At 37.7% G+C, this 27,432-nt stretch overlaps 2 protein-coding genes across 3 annotated transcripts in view; one reads left to right on the top strand and one right to left on the bottom strand.

The window, feature by feature from the left end:
• The window catches only part of LOC110449909 (NEDD8-activating enzyme E1 regulatory subunit-like), a 44,380-nt gene extending 24,959 nt beyond the window's left edge, over positions 1 to 19,421 (bottom strand). For both annotated transcript variants that reach the window (XM_021497067.1, XM_021497068.1), the window contains exons 1-13: positions 19,342 to 19,421; positions 18,686 to 18,789; positions 17,872 to 17,932; positions 16,874 to 16,904; positions 16,491 to 16,562; positions 15,488 to 15,567; positions 14,422 to 14,531; positions 11,311 to 11,420; positions 9,916 to 9,978; positions 8,743 to 8,806; positions 5,742 to 5,893; positions 5,077 to 5,137; positions 3,672 to 3,820 (exon numbers count right to left, since the gene is read on the bottom strand). In XM_021497067.1, coding sequence (XP_021352742.1) covers positions 3,672 to 3,820; positions 5,077 to 5,137; positions 5,742 to 5,893; positions 8,743 to 8,806; positions 9,916 to 9,978; positions 11,311 to 11,420; positions 14,422 to 14,531; positions 15,488 to 15,567; positions 16,491 to 16,562; positions 16,874 to 16,904; positions 17,872 to 17,932; positions 18,686 to 18,789; positions 19,342 to 19,400 — 1,116 coding nt within the window. In that variant the 5' untranslated portion in view covers positions 19,401 to 19,421. The remainder of the gene's footprint in view (positions 1 to 3,671; positions 3,821 to 5,076; positions 5,138 to 5,741; positions 5,894 to 8,742; positions 8,807 to 9,915; positions 9,979 to 11,310; positions 11,421 to 14,421; positions 14,532 to 15,487; positions 15,568 to 16,490; positions 16,563 to 16,873; positions 16,905 to 17,871; positions 17,933 to 18,685; positions 18,790 to 19,341) is intronic.
• Positions 19,422 to 19,646: 225 nt separating this feature from the next.
• Positions 19,647 to 27,124, top strand: LOC110449908 (ATPase WRNIP1-like). The gene is made up of 7 exons (XM_021497066.1): positions 19,647 to 20,386; positions 20,890 to 21,084; positions 22,577 to 22,812; positions 23,106 to 23,494; positions 25,009 to 25,088; positions 26,314 to 26,479; positions 27,009 to 27,124. Exons 1-7 carry the CDS (start codon positions 19,703 to 19,705, stop codon positions 27,104 to 27,106), a joined length of 1,848 nt encoding a protein of 615 aa, XP_021352741.1. The 5' UTR covers positions 19,647 to 19,702; the 3' UTR covers positions 27,107 to 27,124.
• The last annotated feature ends 308 nt before the right edge of the window (positions 27,125 to 27,432 follow it).

Below are 27,432 nucleotides of genomic sequence, written 5' to 3'. Positions count from 1 at the left end.
CATTAGCTAAATATATTCGATGCATTTCCATAACCATTAGTCTATTTATTTAACGACCTGTGTCTGGCCACTGTGACCTAACAAAGCTGAAAACATTTAACCCTTTCACCCCTATGTAACTTCAATAGACTCTACCATGCATTGATATTGATAAGTCCATTATGGTCTACACTGGTGAAAGGGTTAAGTTGTGATTCTTATTTCAACTGACGCAGTATCCATGTTATAGACCTTTCAAAAATACTGGTAGAACATGATGTTCTTGTTTCTAACAGAAATATACCATATCAAAATAACTACTAAATATTACTACTTTACCCTAAACCAGCTCTATAGATAACAGCATTGTGTTGATGGGTCATTAAACAATCTAACTTCATCCAGCTATTCTAAGCAGTACAATTGTATATCTTAGTGAACATATCCCATACATGATGAAAATTAGCCAGACCTTTCTATGAACGTTGCACATAAAATTCTGCTATTGACTTAGTAAGCACTTCTTTTCTAATATCAAAGATTCTCTCTGATCAGAGTGTCCATTTCTAAACTTTTCATTCCATATTCTCACCACTTACAAATATTATTATTCATTTCATATTATGACAATAACTGAACAAGTAAGCTACATTTATCAAACCTCCTAACATAAATATCTAGTACAGCACACAGAGTTAACACTGGATGTTAATATAATTAAACAGTAATTGGATAGGTTCAATTTTATAGGACAAAGAGTGAACTTGCACAGCAAAGCCAGGAGTAAGGGAACATGATTTGAGCATGAAACCTATACTAACCCAATGATAAAAGTTGGACAGCAGAATGAAGTTTACGGAGCAGAAAGCAGATGGATCCGTCATCATCATCGTTACTATGTAAACTCGACCTGGATGTTATAAAAACCTGTCTATGCTGAATGATACAATGGTTGCCATGGTGGTTAGTTTAGACAGCTTTACATGATCAAGATGTTCAAACAAATGTATTCCCAATGAGAGGTTGGGAGATACAACTAGCGCACAGCTTTTGTATTTTGACCCAATAAGGGTGCAGGTATTCGAAAAGGGCTGCCCTTACTAAGTAACAGTAAATGAAAATAGAAATGATGAGCAACAACACCACTGAATCCGGTTCAAAATGTAATGTTTGATTTTCATCCTACCTGCTGACATGTTTCGGCCAAAGGGAGGCCGTCTTCAGAGCACAGTTACATGATGTTTGCAACTATGGTACAATGACAATGGAACAGTAAGTGATTACAAGTCGGTTTTCCCACTCAGTGGAAACTGTCAAAGACGTAAAGATGGTAGGACTATGTCAGATTGCAATCATATTCAGACAAAATACAACCCCATTTCCTCTCTCCCCGAGACGTTGACCATCTGGGAGCAGCTCATGGAATTAGTACCAGACGAGTACAGGAAACCAAAGTACGTAATATCTCTACAGTTACACAGTATGTTCTGCTTCTTTTACAGTTACTGTATATCTCATTTTTTTTGCTAAGTTAAAAATTAGCCCTTCACCAGTAAATTCTATTTCTGCCAAGCAAAGCAAAGTGATATATAGGTATCACACTGTCGATGTTCTCTGCACAAATTGTTTCCACATACTTAAAGGAAAACTTAGATTTTGTATCTATGCTGGGGCAACATGTGTTGCCATGTTGCCAAATCTGAACTTTTCACCTGAAATATTCAATTCATTTTTTGTTTACAAATCGGACAGCAATATCTGACAAGTGCATGTGTATGAGGACAGTCGTTTACAATCAACCTAACAGGACTGCCAACGGCCCAATTAGGGCTGTATGTACTGAACTTGAAGAAGTCCCTAAATCTTTTTTTATAAACCAATAAGTTACATTATTGTCTGTTCAATCCAGAATTAGGTGGCTCAGCGAGTTCCAGTCAGTGAATAGTTTCACACGACCTCAACAGCTCAACACCTTGCAGTTAACCTACAAAAAGACGGTGACTATTCCCTGTTGCCACAACACATTCAAACAGCCAATATTGAATATTTCAGGACAAGGTTTACACAGGAAAGCCAAGTATATTCCATCTATGAAAACTCAAGTTACGCTGATTTTTTTCAATACAAATTTTCTAAATAAATCATTGTGTTTACCAATTCATGATGACTGTTTTGCTCACATGGCTGAAATAACCTAAATCATCTGGGTTTTTTTTTTTGCATTTATCGCGTATTATGACCAACTTATTTGTTTCTGTAACATAGATGCTGTAACACAGGAGGCACGGTCGTCTAGTGGTAGGACGCCAGGCTCGTGACCGAAGGGTTGCGGGTTCGATTCACGCCACAGCACTGTGTTGTATCTTTGATCAAGATACTTTACTTCACTTGTTCCAGTCTACTCAGCTTTAAATGAGTACATGGTTGGGCAGTGCTAGTATTGTTGAATGCTAGCTGTGAGCGCCGAAATGGCAGCACTGGCTGTATGCTCCCCAGTGAGTTGAGAAAGATATTGGCTGGTTACAAAGGCCCTATAACCATGGATAATAATTTGTAAACCGCTTTGAGACGACCTATGAACTAGGTTGTGATAAAGCGGTATATAAGAACCTCAAATTATCATTATAATCATAGATAATGCATTTAGGTCAAATACAGGTATTTGATATTGCTAGTGCCATACCATATACAATAATCTTACAATCATTTAGATTACACCTACCATATATTCGTATCTAAAATAGCCTTTGCATATTTGACACTTTTAAGCTGCTGTGATCGGTCACAAATGGCTGCGATTGGTCACATTGACATCATGTGATATGTGGCAGTCATACATCTCCTTGGCAACTTGTCAGTGGTGAGTGAATTATCAATGAGCAATATTGCCGTGTCCACCCAAAGAATTCCAGCATCTATCTCAAACAATTCAGCATCCACCTCATAACAAATACTCAGTGCAGTCAGCATGAGAAATGATTTGAACTCAGCATGAGAAATGATTTGAACTAAGAACAAAATAGTCTATTATGAAGCTTGCTATCAGTGGAAACATAGGTTACAGTATTCAATAGAATATCAACTGAATTATAAGTACTGGTAGTGTTAATGGATAGAAGACAATTTCTGTCTCTGGGTATCCACAGGAGAGTGAGTGTTAGTGTGTAGTCTAATGTAACCAGGGTTGTACATGTGCGTACATACCTGGGGAGCTCGAGGGCGATGGAATGTGATAGTTGGTTCCCTATGATGTAGGATTCAGAATGCTAAACACACTTTAACAACTATTCACTTCATAACTGGGTAATAATTATCTAAACAAGAATTACCGATTTGAGCAATGATGACCAAACAGCAGTGATAAGAAAGTATGACAACAACTGCAGAGTAAGAAGCAGACACAATATGTGGTGGGAAAGCATAAGGTGTAGTGCTTGTATGTTACAGCGTTCTCCATCAGCACATTAACACTACAGTTTAACTGGAGTTTGATTACGGCAAGAATTTAAATTCAAATGAATACCGGGTGTAGGATACAAGCACTTCACTGTATCAGGAAGAGGTGAGCAGGCAGTGAGACAGGAGAGTCGAGTACATATGAATCCTCTGCCAGACCGACAATATATTGGCCAGACAGTAGGCCCACGTATGTCGATGGATCGTTAGAGTACCAATCCGACCTAACTACGTACCCGTCCTAGAGATTGCACCAGGTCGTGCACTTTGTTGGTAACTATGGCGACGTCCTCTGCCGCCTGGTTTCTATAAACCTGTTGGAGCTGGATGTAACGTTCCGAGTCCGCCGTCATGTCGGGAATGGTGCCTCGCACTGGGAGTGCCCCTACAACATCAGCGTAAGGGTTCACAACACCAGCCATAACTTGTCACATTGGTGACAAACATGTTACGTAATTGTGCATAATACCAATGTTTAAATGCTGTTACCTCACCATGAACCAACAAGTTAGTATAGCTATAACCAGAACCCAACATTTCCTGAATTTGTTTCACAAAATCAATTCTAAACCTATTGTCTTCATAATGTGTGATGCACAATCGATTGGTTTCTGAACGACAATGTCAGCAATCTAGCGTAAGAAGGTAAAAGATAAATGTTTTGTCCGACATACAAATTGTGTGCAGTATATTTCAATTTTTTATTAAGCTTAAAATTGTAGAATTTTTGTTTAAATTAAGTGGACAAAATGTACAGTATTATGCATTTTAACTGTTGAACTTTAAAGAAAACATATATAGGGGAAATATTTTGAAGAAAAAAACGGCTATTTTCTTGTTGAAATAGGGGAATTTTGAAGCTCACAAGGGGAATTTCAAAGATTGTCTTCTGTAGGGGAAACTACCCATAAACGGTAGTGAATCAAGTCTAGATTGATCCCAGTTGGCAATCTCATTTAATAAAGCACAAAAGAATCAATATGGATGGGCTAAAGATGACCGGCTCTCATGTGTTCCCAAGAGTGATAAACAGTTGTACATTTCTGTAGTCAGTGAAACATAACAAATTAAACAAATCATTTGGTCTTAAACAAATTTGGATAACAGACAATATTTTAACCCATCATACATGTATGCATATACTATATATGAACAATAAAACATCAGGTACAAACAACAGCAAGCATACAGAACAGATACATACATGTATTGGGCGATACCATTGTAACACAATAATTCCTACGGTCTATATGTGGCTTGATGAGGACCAAATCATCAACAGGTTGCATCTAAATATGTATCTTTCCAAAACTACATATTAATCATCATTTAGAGCAACTGAAATATTAGAAAGTGTGTTACCAATGTACGCAAGCTGTCCAAATCTGTATTAGGCTTGCTCTGTGCAATTCAAATCAATGGCCGTAACCTATATGTCACTCCAGGATTGGTTGTGCATAATCAAATTAAAATGCCTGGCCACTTTTTATTCACAGATTATTGTACATACAGATACTGTGTGGTGATAGTGTGACTATGGTTTATAAATTAAGTATTCCTCCAATCTAGTTCTAGTTCTTCAAAATCATTATAAAAAAAACCTTGATAGGTAAACATCATTAGGCAACCCAAACACAGTACCTTTGCCTTCCCCTTCCACGAACTGTTGGATTGCTCGCACAAGGATCCAAAAAGGTTTGCTCTACAAAATACCGCCAAAAACACAATCAAATTACCACTGAATAAATCCTCTACACAACTGAAGTCTGACATCACAATACATGCAGCTAACAATATAATGTATCCGACAGATATCTTATTGAGTACAATGTGAGTTCTGACTTTGACACAGATAAAAATCCAGGAATAAGTGCGCACAACACGGCCAATCCTTTCCAAACGTCAGAATTTATTGCAGCAACATTTACATGTTTCGACTCAGAGGCGAGCCGTCATCAGAATAACAATTTTTATATTCTGATGACAACTCGCCTCTGAGTCGAAACATGTAAATGTTGCTGCAATAAATTCCGACGTTTGGAAAGGATTGGCCGTGTTGTTCGCACTTATTCCTGGATTTTACTCACTACAAGTTGTGGTATCCACGGTACTATCTACCAAGAAATTGAAGAAACTTCAGCCATCTAACACGTTGTGTCTCCACCCCCCTCTTTGTGATTTGACATAAATCAACATATATGTTATTGAGTACAATATTCCTGATAGTCAAAACTGTTGATTTCAAAACTTTTTATTTAAAAAATACAGCAAGATGACAGTCCAAATAAAATAAAAAAGGGACTTACATCAGAGTTTAACTGCTTGCAGCAGGGATCCTCAAACAGACTCTTGACATTGCTTGGGATGTTAGTGGCAACAAGAGATGTATTAACGCTCTTTACTGCCTCATCAAAATTTTCTTCTACCTCGGGAACTCCTTCTTCATTCTTACGTATACCTGGTGAGGATAACAAGCTTCACATGCTTATATCATCAGGAGATAGTGTAACCTCTTATCTGAACCCAGGACCATGAAGCTTCACAAGCGTATATCAATAGGAGATAGTGTAACCTCTTATCTGAACCCAGGACCATGAAGCTTAACATGCTTATATCATCAGGAGATAGTGCAACCTCTTATCTGAACCCAGGACCATGAAGCTTCACAAGCTTATATCATCAGGAGATAGTGTAACCTCTTATCTGAACCCAGGACCATGAAGCTTCATATGTGTATATCACCAGGAGATAGTGTAACCTCTTATCTGAACCCAGGACCATGAAGCTTCATATGTGTATATCACCAGGAGATAGTGTAACCTCTTATCTGAACCCAGGACCATGAAGCTTCATATGTGTATATCACCAGGAGATAGTGTAACCTCTTATCTGAACCCAGGACCATGAAGCTTCATATGTGTATATCACCAGGAGATAGTGTAACCTCTTATCTGAACCCAGGACCATGAAGCTTCATATGTGTATATCACCAGGAGATAGTGTAACCTCTTATCTGAACCCAGGACCATGAAGCTTCATATGTGTATATCACCAGGAGATAGTGTAACCTCTTATCTGAACCCAGGACCATGAAGCTTCATATGTGTATATCACCAGGAGATAGTGTAACCTCTTATCTGAACCCAGGACCATGAAGCTTCATATGTGTATATCACCAGGAGATAGTGTAACCTCTTATCTGAACCCAGGACCATGAAGCTTCATATGTGTATATCACCAGGAGATAGTGTAACCTCTTATCTGAACCCAGGACCATGAAGCTTCATATGTGTATATCACCAGGAGATAGTGTAACCTCTTATCTGAACCCAGGACCATGAAGCTTCATATGTGTATATCACCAGGAGATAGTGTAACCTCTTATCTGAACCCAGGACCATGAAGCTTCATATGTGTATATCACCAGGAGATAGTGTAACCTCTTATCTGAACCCAGGACCATGAAGCTTCATATGTGTATATCACCAGGAGATAGTGTAACCTCTTATCTGAACCCAGGACCATGAAGCTTCATATGTGTATATCACCAGGAGATAGTGTAACCTCTTATCTGAACCCAGGACCATGAAGCTTCATATGTGTATATCACCAGGAGATAGTGTAACCTCTTATCTGAACCCAGGACCATGAAGCTTCATATGTGTATATCACCAGGAGATAGTGTAACCTCTTATCTGAACCCAGGACCATGAAGCTTCATATGTGTATATCACCAGGAGATAGTGTAACCTCTTATCTGAACCCAGGACCATGAAGCTTCATATGTGTATATCACCAGGAGATAGTGTAACCTCTTATCTGAACCCAGGACCATGAAGCTTCATATGTGTATATCACCAGGAGATAGTGTAACCTCTTATCTGAACCCAGGACCATGAAGCTTCATATGTGTATATCACCAGGAGATAGTGTAACCTCTTATCTGAACCCAGGACCATGAAGCTTCATATGTGTATATCACCAGGAGATAGTGTAACCTCTTATCTGAACCCAGGACCATGAAGCTTCATATGTGTATATCACCAGGAGATAGTGTAACCTCTTATCTGAACCCAGGACCATGAAGCTTCATATGTGTATATCACCAGGAGATAGTGTAACCTCTTATCTGAACCCAGGACCATGAAGCTTCATATGTGTATATCACCAGGAGATAGTGTAACCTCTTATCTGAACCCAGGACCATGAAGCTTCATATGTGTATATCACCAGGAGATAGTGTAACCTCTTATCTGAACCCAGGACCATGAAGCTTCATATGTGTATATCACCAGGAGATAGTGTAACCTCTTATCTGAACCCAGGACCATGAAGCTTCATATGTGTATATCACCAGGAGATAGTGTAACCTCTTATCTGAACCCAGGACCATGAAGCTTCATATGTGTATATCACCAGGAGATAGTGTAACCTCTTATCTGAACCCAGGACCATGAAGCTTCATATGTGTATATCACCAGGAGATAGTGTAACCTCTTATCTGAACCCAGGACCATGAAGCTTCATATGTGTATATCACCAGGAGATAGTGTAACCTCTTATCTGAACCCAGGACCATGAAGCTTCATATGTGTATATCACCAGGAGATAGTGTAACCTCTTATCTGAACCCAGGACCATGAAGCTTCATATGTGTATATCACCAGGAGATAGTGTAACCTCTTATCTGAACCCAGGACCATGAAGCTTCATATGTGTATATCACCAGGAGATAGTGTAACCTCTTATCTGAACCCAGGACCATGAAGCTTCATATGTGTATATCACCAGGAGATAGTGTAACCTCTTATCTGAACCCAGGACCATGAAGCTTCATATGTGTATATCACCAGGAGATAGTGTAACCTCTTATCTGAACCCAGGACCATGAAGCTTCATATGTGTATATCACCAGGAGATAGTGTAACCTCTTATCTGAACCCAGGACCATGAAGCTTCATATGTGTATATCACCAGGAGATAGTGTAACCTCTCATCTGAACCCAGGACCATGAAGCTTCATATGTGTATATCACCAGGAGATAGTGTAACCTCTTATCTGAACCCAGGACCATGAAGCTTCACATGCATATATCATCAGGAGATAGCGTAACCTCTTATCTGAACCCAGAACCATGAAGCTATTTCAGACTAAGGTAACAAAATTCAGTGTTACCCTTTTTTTTCCAAGTAAAGTGTTTCAGCTTTGGGAGGAAAGTTTTATGGATTACATGTATATGAAATCAGGATGAACAATTTTTCTGTTTTGGAGGATCGACTCGTCAGTGTTTATCTAAATCAAATTACCTTGCTTGATAAGCTCTTTGAACTGTGTCTTTTCCTTGTAGTTTTTTGGAGCTTCACCATTGTGCTACAAGAAAAATAGTCTCTGTATACAAACCTTCACAACTGACACAACCCAGGGATATTTTTGAAATAGGGGAAAAGATGCGCTGTAGACGCATGACCCACCGCTGGTAAGGGTGGCCAAAGACCACCCAGCGATGGCCGCAGTCTGGAGGGGGGACAAGAGGGGCCATGGATGATATTTTATTATGCTTCGAATCGACCATCAGATATACACTTGAATGAAGTGTTTGTGTGAATGTTAAGATACTGCGTAACATTAACAGGGCAAGCCGTTAACGATGTCGTAAAGTTTTACAATGACAGCATGAACAAACACTAATCCTCAAAGTTAAAAGTTAAAAGTTTCCTCAAATAATGTTCAGTTTATATCCCCTATATTTCATTTGCTTATCTTGCATACATGCTGATTTCATGAAGTGTTCTGCATCCAACTTATCGATCAAGTTTCATGAGAAAATCTGAAACTAACGAATTATGGTAAGGGTGGTCATGTGGCACGCCTTTCACCAAGGTGACCAAGGTTTGATTCCTTGATCGGACGTAAAAAGGTATGAGGTCAACTGCCCAACCACCTGGGTTTTCTCCAGGTACTCTGGTTTCCTACCACTGTAAAAGCCCCAGGTGCTAACATCCCGGAAAACAAGAGTAATTAGTATAATTTGTAAAAACTTGTTTCATAATTATTGTAAAATAAATAAGGTTTATATTTATGGTAAGGACACATATCAAAATAATTTGACCTTTGAACCTCTGTTATAACCTCAAACCCTTTGACATGGACCTGAATTTGTTATGCAGCTACTCATTTAATCATGATATGCACTTTTATGAAATATAATAGCAAAAGTGACCACAAGTTTTGGTCTGTAAACACTTTACAATAGGTCGACCTTTGATCCTTTGCCAAGGAAAATACAATGTACACTATAGAAACTATACCAGTCTTATCTGTTGTTTTATTCAGAGATAAGGAAAATACAATGTACACTATAGAAACTGTAACAGCCGTATCTCTTGTTTTCAAAGGAGATAAGGAAATATAACAAAAACAACACTATAACAGCCTGACCTGGTGCTTTTTAAGAGATGAGGAAGAGACAATTATCTTACCTGTTGTTTCCACACCTGGAGGTACTTGTAGAGGATGACCAGCCATGGTGTATGGGAGTGGTCCTGTACAAACGAAACACATCATTATCATAACAGTTTACAAAGGCATGAAAGTTATATGAACATTCAAGATTTATTTCTTGACAAAGTAGAAATCAACAATTTAATTGTTCAATTGTTCATGCAGACTTGAATCAATATGATTGATACTAAGAAAAGGAACTATCAGGATAAAATCGAAGTCTGAGGAATAAGGTGTATTCGAGGAATAACAGTTGGAGTATTGTGATTGTTTAGTTCCGTTTAATTTTGTTTAAGGTCCTATAAACAGCTAAGGTTCATGTGTGCAGTGTATGCGTGCTTGGGTGTCAGGGGTGTAAAAACATTTTTTTCAGGACACTTACCCGGGGCTAGTAGACACAAATAATCCACTAGCCCAAAATTAAATTCTGCTAGCCCGACAAATACAAAATGGATCAAGCTGACAACATGATCACACAATCAATATCTCTTTCACAGATGAATATGTTTTCCTTTAAAGAAATATATATATTATTATTATTAAATACCTGAATGATTTAAGGGGCGCCATACCCACGGTTTATACAAAATTGAGTGCCCTAGGCCTAAGGATGCTTCAGACCAAATTAGAATAAAATCCCTTAATCCCTACTCTAGAAGAAGGATTTTAAATGTTTACCTCTATTTCCCCATTCAGCCCCACCCCTCTGCCCCCAGGGGGGCCACGCCCATCATTTATACAAAATTTAGTCCCCTTGGACCAAGGATGCTCCAGACTAAATGAGGATAAAATCCCTTAATCCCTATGGTAGAAGAAAGATTTTAAAGGTTTTACCTATTTCCCCTATTGGGCCCCACCCCTCTGCCCCCAGGGGGCCCACACCCACTGTTTATACAAAATTGAGTGCCCTTGGCCCAAGGATGCTCCAAACCAGGACTAGTTCAGGACTAGTAGTGTTTTAAAGGAAAAGTTGACGGACGGAAGACACTGCACCATGGCTCACCTGCCCGAAGGGCAAGTGAGCTAAAATCTATAAGAACATGGTCAGGACCAAGCAAACTGTTTGATGACTGGCATTATTACAGTACTACAAGTACAAGGGAGTGGGGTTCCACTGTATAACTTGATCACATTCAGTCCAATGAAGACACTTCAACAAAAGTGAGCTAGATGGTCACCGACTTCATTCACAAGATTTACTCTTTAATATAGAAGTAAAATGAAACTTTATCTTGAAACAATGGCTGCAGCAGCAGATTAGGGTTAATCTACATTTGATCAGAATTAAGTCATAAGTCATCTATTCAATGATGACATGATAAGATCAAGGAAGATAAGTGTGGTAAAGTAAAAAACAAAATTAAGCACCTCACCTTTTTATTCATCGAGTCAAGGTCCAGTGAATCACAGTATGAAACAAGTCCATCAAACTGGCGGTCTAACCTCAGGTCTTCATGGGTGTTATCAGGGTGGGACTCGATCACTGTAACACAAAGGTCACGTGTAACACAAAGGTTACACGTACAAAGGTCATGTGTAACACAAAGGTCATGTGTAACACAGAGGTCGCGTGTAACACAAAGGACACATGTAACACAAAGGTCACATCATGTGTAACACAAAGGTCACGTGAAACACAAAGGTCCCATATAACACAAAGGTCATGTGTAATACAGAGGTCATGTGTAACACAAAGGCCACGTGTAACACAAAGGTAACGTGTAACACAAAGGTCACATGTATCACAAAGGTCACGTGTAACACAAAGGGCATGTGTAACACAGAGGTCACGTGTGACACAAAGGTTACGTGTAACACAAAGGTCACGTACACAAAGGTCACGTGTAACATAAAGGTCATGTATAACACAAAGGTCATGTGTAACACAGAGAGCACATGTAACACAAAGGTCATATGTAACACAGAGGTCACGTGTGACACAAAGGTTACGTGTAACACAAAGGTCACGTACACAAAGGTCACGTGTAACATAAAGGTCATGTATAACACAAAGGTCATGTGTAATACAGAGGTCATGTGTAACACAAAGGCCACGTGTAACACAAAGGTAACGTGTAACACAAAGGTCACACGTAACACAAAGGTCATATGTAACACAGAGGTCACGTGTAACACAAAGGTCATGTGTAACACAAAGGTCACGTGTAACACAAAGGTCCCATATAACACAAAGGTCATGTGTAACACAAAGGCCCCATATAACGCAACGTCATGTGTAACAAAGGTCACATGTAACACCAAGTCATGTGTAACACAAAGGTCACATGTAACACAAAGGTCATATGTAACACAAAGGTCACATGTAACACAAAGTCATGTGTAACACAAAGCTCACATGTAACACAAAGGTCATATGTAACACAAAGGTCACATGTAACACAAAGTCATGTGTAACACAAAGCTCCCATGTAACACAAAGTCATGTGTAACAAAGGTCACATGTAACACAAAGTCATGTGTAACACAAAGCTCCCATGTAACACAAAGTCATGTGTAACAAAGGTCACATGTAACACAAAGGTCCCATTTAATGCAAAGGTCCCATGTAACACAAAGGTCATGTGAAATACAAAGGTCACATGTAACAAAGGTCATGTGTAACACAAAGGTCATGTGTAACCCAAAGGTCATGTGTAACACAAAGGTCACGTGTAACACAAAGGTCCCATATAACACAAAGGGCATGTGTAACACAAAGGCCCCATATAACGCAACGTCATGTGTAACAAAGGTCACATGTAACACAAAGGTCCCATGTAATGCAAAGGTCCCATGTAACACAAAGGTCATGTGAAATACAAAGGTCACATGTAACAAAGGTCATGTGTAACACAAAGGTCATGTGTAACACAAAGGTCATGTGTAACACAAAGGTCACGTGTAACACAAAGGTCACGTGTAACACAAAGGTCACATGTAACACAAATGTCACATGTAACACAAAGGTCATGTGTAACACAAAGGTAACATGTAACACACAGGTCACATGTAACACAAAGGTCACGTGTAACACAAAGGTCATGTGTAACACACAGGTCACGTGTAACACAAAGGTCATGAATAACACAAAGGTCACATGTAACACAAATGTCACATGTAACACAAAGGTCATGTGTAACACAAAGGTCACATGTATCACAAAGGTCCATGTAACACAAAGGTCATGTATAACACAAAGGTCACGTGTAACACAAAGGTCCCATATAACACAAAGGTCATGTGTAACACAAAGGTCCCATATAACGCAACGTCATGTGTAACAAAGGTCACATGCAACACAAAGGTCACGTGTAACACAAAGGGTATACGGACAAAGGTCATGTGTAACACAAAGGGCACTTGTAACACAAAGGTCCAATGTAGCACAAAGGTCACGTGTAACACAAGGGTCATGTATAACACAAAGGTCATGTGTAACACAAAGGGCACTTGTAACACAAAGGTCCAATGTAACACAAAGGACACGTGTAACACAAAGGTCACGTGTAACACAAAGGTCACGTGTAACAAAGGTCATGTGTAACACAAAGGTCACTTGTAACACAAAGGTCCAATGTAACACAAAGGTCACGTGTAACACAAAGGTCACGTATAACACAAAGGTCACGTGTAACACAACGGTCCCATAATAATAATAATAATAATATTCAACATTTGATATAGCGCCCTATCTAGCTAACATAAGCCACTCTAAAGCGCTTTACAGTACATAGATATACAATGTTTTACAGTCAATACAATTAGCATATATATTAATCAATACAATATTGAGGAATTCGCAGGAGCTGCCTTATCAGACGCTAACTACTAGTCCTATGCCACCTGGCTAATATCTCCCTATGTGTGTATGCCTGCGTGTGTGCTGGAGATGTATTGTGTTCTGTTTGTAGAGGAACTGTGCTTCCAACGGTATCATTTATAGTGCCACCTCACTTGAATGCTACAGCACATATACTGCAACACCCACCCCAGACCAGTTTAAACTCCACCTGGGTTGTTGGAGTTGTGTGGGCAGGAGAAAAACACTTCGGGGATCGAACCCCGGCCGCCTGCTCGGAAGGCAGGAGTGTTAACCACTCGACCAATCCGCCCATGTAACACAAAGTTCATGTTTAATACAAAGGACAAGAGATACACAAAGGTCATATGTAAAACAAAGGTCAAGGGAAAGGTCATGTGAAATACAAAGGTCATGTGTAACACAAAGGTCACATGTAACACAAAGGTCACGTGTAACACAAAGGTCACATGTAACACAAAGGTCACAGGTAACACAAAGGTCACGTGTAACACAAAGGTCATGTGTAACACAAAGGTCAAGGGTGTATCTTACAGGATCAACCTGTTGAAATCTGCAATTATAGTTTTGTATTAGACAATAAAGGAAAGAAATGAATGTAAAATGAGATGTCACAGAAATTGATATTGGTAAGTGGTTTTAACATTAGTAACATATACTTCACCTGTGTGTTCCCGCACTGCCAGTCTCATGTAGCCAATAAACCCATAACAGCGACACACCAACAGGGGTACGTTGTTGGTCCACAGCTGTTTACTCAGTTGCAGTAAAGTCCTTCAATAAATCAACAGTTCCATACACAATCTTAACGTATTTTCTTGCATAAATTATACATATGTTTTTAAATGTCACAGGACTTTAATCGTTGTAAAAATTCTCAGAATTATTGAATAATGAACAAATCGAGTTTGACATTTAGAAATCTGACTGAAACTAGCAATTACAAGATAAAAAGATTATAATTCATTGACAAGATATGATGGCTCAGTTTTTAACGACAATAGCAGACCATGTAACTGTTTCCTTAAAGATGGGTTCTCATCGACTTTCATTTTATCTTAAAGCTTTTTATTTTCAGGCTTATCTTATCATTAGTAATTTCCAATCTGATTAAAACATGGAAATGACAGAACAGATTACAGAGAGCAAGATATCAGACAATTAATTGTATTTTAACACACTTAAAAATTCTATCTCAATTGAAGTGACTTTAAGCTGAACCAGGGGCCATAGGATTTCTTGATGTGGGTACAGGAGGAGCCTACTCACAATAAAGCAGGATTTACCTGTGCCTTGACATGCAGGGTAAAATGAAGGGAAATAACTAGATTTAACATTTGTGTAATTGACTAATCACAGAGTGTGACAGATGAAATAGTTTGACAAAAAAGTTTTCTGAAGGCTAAAAACCTAATGGTTAAACTGTTTTTTGTTAATTAAGCCTTCCCCTTTTAGATGAACACCCCCTCCCAGGAATGACTTAACGAAATAACATATGTTTCTGGTTATTTGTTGCAAAAATAATTACTTATGATAATGACTGATCTTAAAACCTGATATTTGGGGGTGGAGTATATATTTAAATGGAATAGCCCTTGGACACTTTTCTCTCTCTTAAATTGGATTTCATGGAAAGTTTAGAAGTACATTTATGATGTGAGTGAAATATTGCTTTCTATATTTCCGGTTAGTGAAATATTGCTCCGTTTCAGTAGTGTTCCAAATGTTACCTTTCACACAGGTTTGTAGCAATCACCAGGGTAAATGTGTTGAAGAAGCTTGGATTGGACTGAAGAAGCTTTTCTGGATGCTATAAATAGATAAAATTTAAATGTAACATACACATCCACGTTTGTCACTTTTAAGTAAAGCAGTATTTGTTCATCCATGTGTGAATCCGATATGAATATATTCGAGTGGTCGGGTGGTGCAGTGGATAGCGCACTTGCCTTTCACCAAGGCGGCCGGGGTTCGATTCCCCGATCGGACATGAAAAGGTTGGGGTCACCTGCCCGATCACGTGGGTTTTCTCCGGGTACTCCGGTTTCCTCCCACAATAAGACCCCCCCCACGCGCTAACAACCGGGCCAACAAGAGTGATTAATATAAGTTAACTTGTTTCATAATTGTTGTAAAATAAATAAAGTTTATATTTATTTATGAATATATTTCACTAATCAGTTCTATATCTAAACCATTCAAAACTTCAATATAAAAGTAATGTTGGAAATCGGTTGAAATATTATGATCAATCATTGGTTACCATTAACCAACCGATGATCGATTAATAATCATTTTAAAGAAATACATAGTGAAATCCTCCATGCTGTTGTTGCGAGTCACTTAGGCAAATAAAAAATTGATACCATGTAATTATAATATAAGAAATACCTCTCTTCAAACACTGAATCTGTAATATATAGTCCTAACTAGCAGTTATGAGCTAATTTAGTAAGTCATGCAGTGATGATGCCATCAATTTTACAAAGTAGCTGGGAAAAATGTCTGCTGAAAACTCCATAATATCTATACATTAGAATTCCGACTAAAATCGATCATGGATTTTGTACTCGATTGATCAGTTTGTTAGCCTAACTGACCGATGCTCGACATACTCGATTAATCGGAACACCACTATATAAAAGTATCTAGATTTGCAACAAACTTGTTATTAAGTCTGCAATATTATCTATTATACAGTTCAGTAGACAACCTATAGCATTAATGTCTTACGTCTTCCACAAAGTCGCCTGTAGCATCAGGATTCAGCTCGCCCAACAGCTCTGTAGCTACCTTGGCCCGTGACTGTGGAGAGTGGCAGAAATGACATGTATCGGTACAATGTACTTTACATACAAATTGAGTCCTTCATTATATTTTGTGTATAATAAACCAAAATAAACTCCACAGTGTGTGGATTTTACTTACATCAGATCACAATACGGTATATCTATATAAATACAAATGCATACCAAGACATAGAAAGTATCTTATAATTATTTAAATAGTGAGAAAAAAACAGTGAGCAGAGTTTGGCGATTTCCTTATTCATTCAAACATTTCTAAAGCAATACATTTTTATTTTGCTCCAATCAATATAAGAAACTTTTGATTACCTCGCCCAGCGAATCTTTCGTAAGGAAGAAGCTACAAATACAAAACAAATGATTTACTGTGAAAGATCGTTAAGTTTCAGGTAGGTAAACATGTCAGTCTGTAGACAATAGTTAACATTGCATTTTGATGATTTACTTAATTTCTTGATACATACACACCGTAATGATCATATGCTTGAATTACGTTCAGAAATGCAAGGTCTATGTAGAAATTTAACCTCTTATTTTAGTTTGGCCTTTTCACACCTTGTGGATCATGGGTCACAATTTTACAAACTACCTTTTCCTTTGACTTGAAAGCTATTCATGAATATCTAAGTTCTAGCAGTTATGTCTGAATGAACAGATGTTAAAATCAGTTTAACTGTTTAGTTTTTTATTATTTTTTTTACTAATTAGAGGGGCCTAAATTAAAACTGAGCGAAATGTAAATATCATATGATATATATGTCCAAGTATTTCATAAACAACTCAATGAGGTTAATTATACTATAGCTTCAAAGCAAAAATGTTTCATCAGAATTTTGACTTTTAAATGAAGATTCTGAGATGTGGTTTTGATATTTTACCCTTTAAAATTTTACATATTGAGAGAGTTTTGAGGTTTTGTTTTCTCAATATATCCACAGGTGTAAAGATTTCACTTATTGTTTTGCTGTGTCTATACCATGTAAAGACTTATTATGGGGACAGAATAGAGTGGTGTTTTTGCAAATTGTGACTGATTTTAGTTGTGGATTTGTTATGTATATATATCATATAAAGACTCCTGCAGTATTGCGTCAGATTATGAGAATTGACTTGAGGCACTGCAGACTATACATTGAAACAACTCGTTGCGACAAATTTGAATTGTCGTTTTCACTGTCTATTTTCTGAAGTGACTGATTTGTTGAAAAGATTTGACTGGAGATCTGCTATCGCTACCTTGTAAAAAGATAACTTGTTGAGACAGATTTGAGATGGACTTTGCTCAACTCTACCTTGCAGTTACTTACTTGTTGCCCACATCTTCCCCCTGGACTTTGTGACCATCAACTATTGTAAAGGAACCTATACCTGGATAAAATAAAACAAATACAATTTAGTCAAATATCTGTGTACAGCTTCACTCAATCAATAACTAATAATACATAGTTACAAATTCTGAATAGGATGAGATTCTTCTGCTACTGCAGTGGAAGGTCTTTATGTAAAATTACTTTGCTCAATTTGATAAGCATGCATTTATGCATGCCATACTCAAGGGGGTGGGGGAAGTGTAATGATGTACATTGTATACAGTTTCAGTCACCTTACTAGCTTTGACTCGGGGGAATTTCCCTTTGGCTTATATATTAGAGCTTGAGATAGAGCATCTTACTGGTGAGGGACGCTAGTTTAACCTCTAGCAAAAACACATATTCTTTTTACTTCTTCTTTTCTATTACAAAAGAACATAACTCTCTCAGGATAAATTTAAAAACATTGGCATGTTACACTGCTTACTGCATCTATCTGTGATATACCTGTATGTTGAAGCTTCATAATTCATTCATGACCTAGCTAGATGTGTATAGCCAATAGCCATATATCATTACAACTGTTTGGCAAAATTATGCAGTGATTTCTGTCAGATAACTTTCACATGGGAGTTGTATATATTATATCACAAACTGCTGTTATATATATATATGCAAGCTACAACAAAAAGGAAGCTCTTCCAAAAGCTTTAACATTTACGTATTGTAAGACAGGTCTATCAGTGTACACTAATTACCAAATCTATAGGCTAATGACTGTAAAAACACAGTTTCATTTGATCAAACAAACCAGGTAAGATGAGGTTCTTCAGGATCTCTGTACCAGTGGCTGTAGCATTGACAAGACAAACCCTGGCCGACTCGAGGGCAGCCTGTCCATGATCACCCCACAATCTGCAAACAAAGCACATGTACATCATGCAGGACTCAATCAGGTTACATAGGCATTTTTTTTAGATTTCTCATGAGTCATAATAATATAATTAATCATAATCATTGATCCTATCTACCTCTTCTGTGTTGGAAAAAAAACTCTACAATCTTCAGCGACTTTCGGAAAACAAATGTTTGAGTATCCCCCAGAGACGTAGATATATATAACGTTAACTGTTAGTATACTGGCTTCTCGGAGTATCTAATGTAAATACCAAATATCAGTCCTCATATTTCTATTAAAACACCTAAATGAATTATTTGGAGTTGGCATATGAAAATCTAAAAAGAGCTGAAGAGATTTGGTCCAAACTGTAGTAAACGGATGGACATTTATTGTCATTACAATATTTCCTGCAAACTTGCAATGTTTGACATTTGTCAGAGATGGACAAATACTTATGCTATTCATGACACCAGAAGGATCATTTTGTGCATTTAATAACGTTTTCAGTAAACTGTGTTATCTGTTCAACCAAAAACGTGCGTTAAGTGACAAGCGATAATGTTTACCTGAGCTGTCGATCGTATTTGTTGTTTTTATCACTTCCATCCTTACCGGTGGACGCCATTTTGGAAAAATAAGGGAGACAAGTCTGTTTCCGCGGGAAATATAAATTAAAAAAATGCTTATTTACCTTCTCCAGTATATTTATAAATATTGATGACACATGGGGTGATACGCATTAATATATTAATTAACTCATTTTACTTCTATCTTTCTCTGTATGTAAAAAAAAATACTTCTAAAATCTCCTATCGCCGACACATGATCATGAGGACTTCTAAAATCTTCTATCGCGGACACATGAGGAACATAACAGATGAGAGTGATCTCCCTTGCTCTGTAACAGCATATTTATATTGGTACACGATGGAAGGACAAGTCGAGTGTCCCGTTTGTCAGAGGAGTTTCAGAAAATCTCAGATAGACGTCCACGTCAACGAGTGTTTAAACAACACGACCACACAGGAAACGACGTATGACAGTCCAAAAATAGCAAAGAAACGTAAATCGAACGACACCTTTGCATGGGGGTGTCTGAAGCCTGTCGGTGGGAAATCAAACACCAGTCCAGTACACAAGAAACAGAAACTGACAACAGCTACAGACTCCTTTAGGAGTCATCAGGAGACAGGTCGAGTCGAAGATAAATCGAACGATCATGAAAGTAATGACACAGACACTGATCACGAATGTTTACAATTGGGCAGTAAAATAAACAAACACTACAGAAATAACAAACCGAACGTTCTTAGCACTGACAGTTCTAGTAGTACAGTCTCAATAGTATGTCCATCAGGAACAGAAACTGCCAGCTTTCCTTCTGTTTCTAATAAGTCAGGGCCTCAAGAATGTGGTAGAAATGACAGCTGTGCAGTCAGTATTGGTTTGACCGCCAGCAGTAAGCCCCTGGCAGAACAGATGCGACCGAAGAGCCTAGAGGAGTATGTTGGACAAGATAAGGCAGTGGGGAGGAACAGTCTACTGCGGTCACTTCTACAAAGTGATCAGATCCCCTCCCTTATACTCTGGGGACCCCCAGGCTGTGGGAAGGTGATGAAAGGAATAGTAATATTGTCCGAAATAAAATTTTAAAATTGTTTGAATGGACATGTAGGAATATCTGTGTATCGAAGTATTTTTTTTTATTAAATAACTATTTAAAATGGTTTAAATAAACTTTTATGTTCAAATTGACCCCAATTTTTGTAGCTTGATGTTTTCTGGAACAGTTAAATTGTGGTCTATGGTTTGACTTTACAGTAGAAATTCAGTTAAATACACATTGAGTAATTGACATAAAAATTAAAACTTAAAGCTTTTCTATTAGGAGGGTAAATCAAAAGGCCTAAATTTTGATCTGCAGATTTGTAAATGTTTATTTATAAATTGATAAATTTCATATATGCATGTTTACCCCCCAAAAATGCTGTATATGCCTGTTCACTTGGATGTAAAAAATAGTTTTATTATTAAGATAATATGAAATATATTTATTTTAGCAGTTATTCATATTTACTGTATTTTAGTGGGTCTTAATTTCTTATATTTTGTAGACAACACTTGCCAAGATAATTGCCCAACAGTGTAAGGAAGGAGGCACCCTAAAGTTTGTCCAACTGTCTGCGACGACGTCGGGCGTCAATGACGTCAAACAGGTTGTCAAGGTTGCTAAGAATGACCAAAGGATGCTGAAGAAAAAGACTATTCTCTTTTTGGATGAAATTCATCGGTTCAACAAAACACAGCAGGTTTGAGGTTTTTCATAGAAAGTGATTCAGAAGCTGTCTATTCCGTCTTTGCGGTTAAGGATTGTAGAATGGTGAACATGGGTGCTATTCTGTCTTTGCGTATTTCAGAGTTATCTTCTCTTGAGAGCAGGTATTGAGTGTTACGTCATTTGTATGTGAGAGTAACGTCATCAATTTTTGAAAAAACGACGTAATTGTCTCACATGAACAAATGACGTAACTATCACTACCTGCTCTCAAGAGAAGATAACTAGATCTGCAGTACGCAAAGACGGAATAATATATAGTCAGTTATACAGGGCACTTGTCAGCTATTTTGGGGAAATCATCAGCTTTAGGCAACCATTTGGAAATATCATCAGTGTTCCCGGGAACAAGTATTCCGTCTTTGCGTATTGCGCAGTTATCTTCTCTTGGGACCAGGTATTGATTGCTACGTCATTGGTCTGTGTGAGGAAATTACGTCGTTTTCTCAAAAATTGCTGACGTTACTCTCACATACAAATGACGTAACAATCAATACCTGCTCCCAAGAGAAGATAACTCTGCAATATGCAAAGAAGGAATAGAGTTTTGGAAAATATCATAAGTTTAGAAAAAATAAAACTTGATATGTGATAAGCAAAATTTTTCATCTGACTGTTTCTTACAGTAAAATGTATAGCAATAAATAAACACATTAATTTTCAGTGATTTTGTTTATTCAATTTCAAATTTTCGCTATTGATGTATTTTGATAACTTGTTTTAAACAGTCATACTTTGAACATTGCACATATATAACAATTGGAAACTTGTATAACCATGCTTTTTAATCCAGTTGGGAAAATGCAGGGTCATTTTTCAATTGGGAATGGGTCCCTGTACTGGACCTTATTAACACATGGCAAAAACCCTGTTACAAAATAATGGGGTTTTGTTAATCCGAACACATCAGTTTGCGTGTACAGTTGAAATCACGTTTGTCCAAACAATTTGTTCTTTATGTTTTATTCTGTTGTCTGTCCAGATAGTTTGGTTTGTAATGTTCAGAATAACACTTATACAGCATGTGGCAGGGTTAAAATCTTAAGAGTGCTATGTTACAACATGTGGCAGGGTTAAAATCTTAAGAGTGCTATGTTACAGCATACTACTTTTATGATTGAATGATGGTAATGTACATGTACTAAAACAAAATCCAATCTTCTATCAATCTAATTAAAATCAGATCCTTATTCCCGTTCCTCTACGATACTCTTACATAATGTAAGAGTATCGTACCCATTCCTCTACGATCGTAGAGGAACGGCAATAAGGATATGATTCTAATTAGATTGAATCTTCTCTTTGATTATAAGTTATTTATTTCATGGGGTTTAATTAAGAAGCAATACTAATTGCAACAAAACTATATGTGTTTCCCTAAATATTTTCTTCTCTCATATTTTGTATATCTTGTCATGGGTGTTAATTATCATAGAGTACCTCTTTCTGTTCTCATTGTATATCAGGACTCCCTTTTGCCCCATGTAGAGGATGGCACTATCATCCTGATAGGGGCTACCACCGAGAACCCCTCATTCCAGGTAAACAACGCCCTCCTGAGTCGCTGTCGTGTCATCACACTGGACAAACTGGAACCATCGGACCTGCAGCAAATCCTTGTCAAGGCTGTGATGGCTGTGGGTGGAGTTATCGTAGCAGAAGGGTGTGGTCCAGATGAAGGGGATGAGACTAAATCTGACAGGTATGAATGGTAGCTTGCCAGAGACAGGATGTGATCTGTCTGATTCAGAGGAGTCTGAGTCTGACACATAAGGATATAAGCTGGGCAGTGTTAGAGAGGGATTAAGTTATCTGATGTAGAGAAGTCTAAATTGGACGGATACAAAATGTGTATATAGCTGATGGACAGTGTAAGAGGATCGAGGGATGTGTACCTCTCACAGATATGCTAGGGCATTAAAAGGAAACTTTTCTCTGTGTATGCCTGGGGAAATTAAAAAATAAGATAACTGTGATATTCAATGGTGTTTACAGGAGGAAGTGTGTGTATGTGGAGCAGCAGGCACTGACCACCTTGTCTAATTTGTGTGACGGGGATGCCAGGGCGGCCCTCAACAGTCTCCACATGGCCCTACAGTCCCGCCTCTGTCAACACAATAGCCAGTCACAGGACTCCACCTCCAGCCAGTCAGGACGTCGACCTGTTGTGACTTCTGCCGATGTGAAGGAGGGACTACAAAGGTCACACGTCCTATATGATCGGGCTGGAGAGGAACATTATAACATCGTCTCCGCCTTACATAAGTCTATCCGGGCCTCTGATGCCACTGCTGCCCTCTACTGGCTGGCCAGGATGTTGGAAGGAGGAGAAAATCCATTGTATGTGGCACGTAGATTAATCAGAGTGGCTAGCGAAGATGTTGGTAAGTTAATATTCCTTTGCTAATTTTGAGAGACTGGTGTAACAGTTACTGTTGTAATTACCACACTGAGACTACAGTTGAATCCTCACTCATATTCATAAGTCAACCAATCTAAAGACTCTTTGGTTAAGATTTAGGTGTACTGTGGCATCCTAGAAGTTTCTACTTTTAAAATATTGCAAATGTTGCTTCAAATTTTAGATGAAGAAATTAAGGTATCAATTACCTGTACAATAAAAAAAAACCACTCCAAGCACCTCAAAATTTTGACATGGAAATTGGTTTATGGAGAAAAGGACTGAAAATAACATTTATTAACTTACCTGGCACAAAGTGCCAGTAAGCTAATTGTATGATGCAGCATTGGTGCTGCAGCCTTTATCTGTTCATCAACTTTTTTGTTTAAAGAACTTCTTATTGAATACTGAAAGACCCGTGGTTCAGCTATTTGGCGAGTAGGTACCTGCAGGGATGAGTGCTATACATTTTCCTGAAATAAATCCTTGATCTACTTTTAAGGTTGCAGTTGCCAAATATGTAAAAACCCTTAAAGAGCTTCTTCTAAGGGACTAAAAGGCCCAGGGTTATGATGTTTAGCAGGTAGCATGTTGGCATGCAGTGTTATAAGATGACCTTGACCTTCTTTCAAAGTCGCATGGGTCATATGTGTGAAAATGGTTGACATTTTATCTTGGATATTCATAGTTAGAGTTTTTTGTATCACTATATCTCTTTTGTAAATCTGATTTAATAATGATCCTTTGATGGTGGGCACCATTATCCTTCTAGGGTATCTTTTTACAAGAGTAATGTAAATTTTGAATTTTGTTTGGTGAGTCACTCATTAATTCCACAGTTTTACAAAACTTGGTTTGTGTCATATGAAGATTCACATATAAAAGTAGGACTGTGCTTCAATGAGTTATAACATTGTTTTTAGTATAGCTAGTCCTGCAGTTCTCAACCAATGTGTCATGTTTATGATATGAAGATTTGCATATTGTAAAAGCGGGGTCCTTTATGAATTTTTACATTAGTTATATAACTGTTCTTAAAAACTTCGTGATATTTTCTTTTAAGTGCAACTACTCCAACAGTTTTCAACCAAATGTTATGGAATTCTGAATGTGTCAGGGTATCATACAAAAGTTTGCATGTCATGACATCGGGACCCTGCATCAGTTTTAAAAGACTTGAGGCCTTTTGCAGTTTTGATTTTTCCTTTGGCATGAAACTTGTTTGTGAGCGCAACAAGTCCCACCGGAAAGCACAAACTGTAGAGACAAGTATAAATAGGTAATATTCAACAACACTTGTATGGAATTAACTAATATAATTATTTTTTATAACATTCAGTTACCATTGTTCATATCCTCAAACTACATACAGGTCCATGTTTTTTCTTTGCACAGACATGCACTTTCCTTCTCAAATTACATTAATTCAACCAATTTGTTGCTGGCATATATTGACTCCCTCACAGTTTTTCTTGTAATTTGTGTATTCCGTTGTAGGTCTGGCTGACCCGACAGCCTTGACCCAGGCTGTGTCAGCCTACCAGGCGTGCCATTTAATAGGGATGCCAGAGTGTGATGTAAGTGACATACCCACCTTAACTCTGTATATAACTCTGTATGTGTACTTGTCCTCCAGTAATATAGACTACACCATAAAGGTCATTGGAACTATATAAGTAAATATCAAAACAATTATCACTGTAATAAGGTGATGATGGCTCATGTAACCCAAACAAGCTGACAGCTTCCTGTCAGTAACTGCCTAACTGGGGTCTGTATCAAGATTCCTATGCTAACAGTAGTATGTATGTACATATAGCAAGTTAGGTATACAGATGTTAATAGCTGAATGGCTTGTTTAAATGCACGGTGGTAACCTATAGCTATTATGTTATTAATTTCTCCAGATTTTGCTCTGTTTTAACAATATTTTGAAAATTTCAAAAAGCTCTTAAATGATTATAAATATTTCCATTTTGCTATAAAAATATTTTTTTGTGCATTAAAGATATTTACCCTTTTTATACGCCCGTCAAATTTTGACGGGAGTATTATGGTATGGGATTGTCCGGCTGGCATAAACTTTTGTTTGTCCGGCAATCTCCTCCTACATTTTTCGACCTATCTCTTTGAAACTTGCAATTGGTATACATTATAATCATGATATGAAGTTGTGTCTCCCTTAAAAGAATTTTGATTCAACAGTTTTTCCAAACGTTATTGCCCTTTGTTCATTTCAGTATTTGATTTTTTGTCCGGAGATCTCCTCTTACATTTTTTGACGGATTACTTTGAGACTTAGTAGGCTAAATAATCATCATATGTTGTTGTGTTTCCTTGAAAAGAATTTGGATTTGACAGATTTTGCAAAAGTTATTGCCCTTTGTTTATTTCAGTATTTGAATTCGGCAATCTCCTCCTACATTTTTTCAACGGATCTCTTTGAAACTTGGTATACATTATAATCATGATATGAAGTTGTGTCTCCCTTAAAAGAATTTTGATTCAACGATTTTTGCAAAAGTTGTTCATTTCAGTAACAATAACACTATATGGCATTCGACGGGCGTATTTTGTTCCGCCCCGCGGTTCTCTTATTTTGTGTTGTGATAAACATAAATTTCGAAAGTATAAAGAACAATCCTTGCTTTGTAAAATCATATCTATACAATACATGGATGATAATCCAGATATTTAAAGCAATTGATAATCTGTCAACAATTTGCCAAAAAGGGTCCTGAATCTGTCAGTAATTTGTCAAAGAAAAGCTGTGAAAACATATTTTACCATGTATATGCACAGGTAATGTTGGCACAGTGTACAGTGTACCTATGCAGGGCCCCGAAATCTGTGGAAATATATAAAGCTTACAACAAGGCCAAGACACAGGTCAAAGGTCAAGAGGGGACACAACCATCAGTGCCACTTCATCTAAGGAATGCTTCTACTAAACTGATGAAATCTCTAGGTGAGGATTACAATTCTTGTGTGTATCATGTAGAAGTAAGAAAGCTTATGTTGTCTCACTGCAGTGCCATCAATATATAACGGCGTATCTTCTGCAAAATTGGACCATCGAACAACACTTTTTGAAATACACAAAGGAATTAGTTTCTGTACCTTTTCTCATTTTAAAACATAGTTATTTCATCAATTTAGGAAAAAATCAATTCAAAGGTTTATTCTTCAGTTGTTGATATCCTTTTCTTGCAGTTTAAAAAGATTTTTAAACACCTTGACTGATAAGAGTACAATCCTGACTACCATGATGAACCTGGGGACCAGGATTATCTCCCTTTAACACAACTCGTTATTTTACGGGTTATGGTAAGGGTTTTAAGTACAATCTTGACTGATAAACCTGTAGACCAGGATTATCTCCCTTAAATACAACTCGTTATTTTACAGGTTATGGTAAGGATTACAAGTACAATCCTGATTATAATGAACCTTTGGACCAGGATTATCTCCCTTTAATACAGCTTATTATTTTACAGGTTATGGTAAAGGTTACAAGTACAATCCTGACTATGATGAACCAGTTGACCAGGATTATCTCCCACCACAACTCAAACACATCAATTTTTTTACATAAATTTTAATAAAAATCTCTACACCATTTGTTTTCTAGTGTGCTTATTATGTCTCCCCTTTGAATAAAGGGAGACATATTATTTTAATACTGGTTCTTCTAATAATTTCTTGTCCAGGCCGTACAATAACAAGTTATGATAGGACGATTGTGACATGATCACTTCCTGGAGATGGCAGGAATCTCTGAGCTGTGATAGCGATGGATGAAAAAAAAGCCTTTATGGCGCTCAAACATGTAAACACAGGATAGGCAGTGGTAGAACCAGTACTTAGTGCACTCCGTCATAAGTTGGTAACGTGTGACAGATCATTGCACTCCGTCATAAG

This window comes from Mizuhopecten yessoensis, unplaced genomic scaffold (assembly GCF_002113885.1).
Source record: "Mizuhopecten yessoensis strain PY_sf001 unplaced genomic scaffold, ASM211388v2 scaffold4839, whole genome shotgun sequence".
NCBI lineage: Eukaryota > Metazoa > Mollusca > Bivalvia > Pectinida > Pectinidae > Mizuhopecten > Mizuhopecten yessoensis.
The sequence above is the reverse complement of the archived record's forward strand: the minus strand, read 5'-3'. Positions and strand labels throughout refer to the sequence as shown.

Bases quoted from the DNA above. Each gene is read 5' to 3' on its own strand.
- LOC110449908 (XM_021497066.1), top strand. From the start codon at position 19,703: ATGGAAGGACAAGTCGAGTGTCCCGTTTGTCAGAGGAGTTTCAGAAAA. The intron at 20,387-20,889 runs GTGATGAAAGGA...TATATTTTGTAG, and splicing joins GACCCCCAGGCTGTGGGAAG to ACAACACTTGCCAAGATAAT. The intron at 21,085-22,576 runs GTTTGAGGTTTT...ATTGTATATCAG, and splicing joins GGTTCAACAAAACACAGCAG to GACTCCCTTTTGCCCCATGT.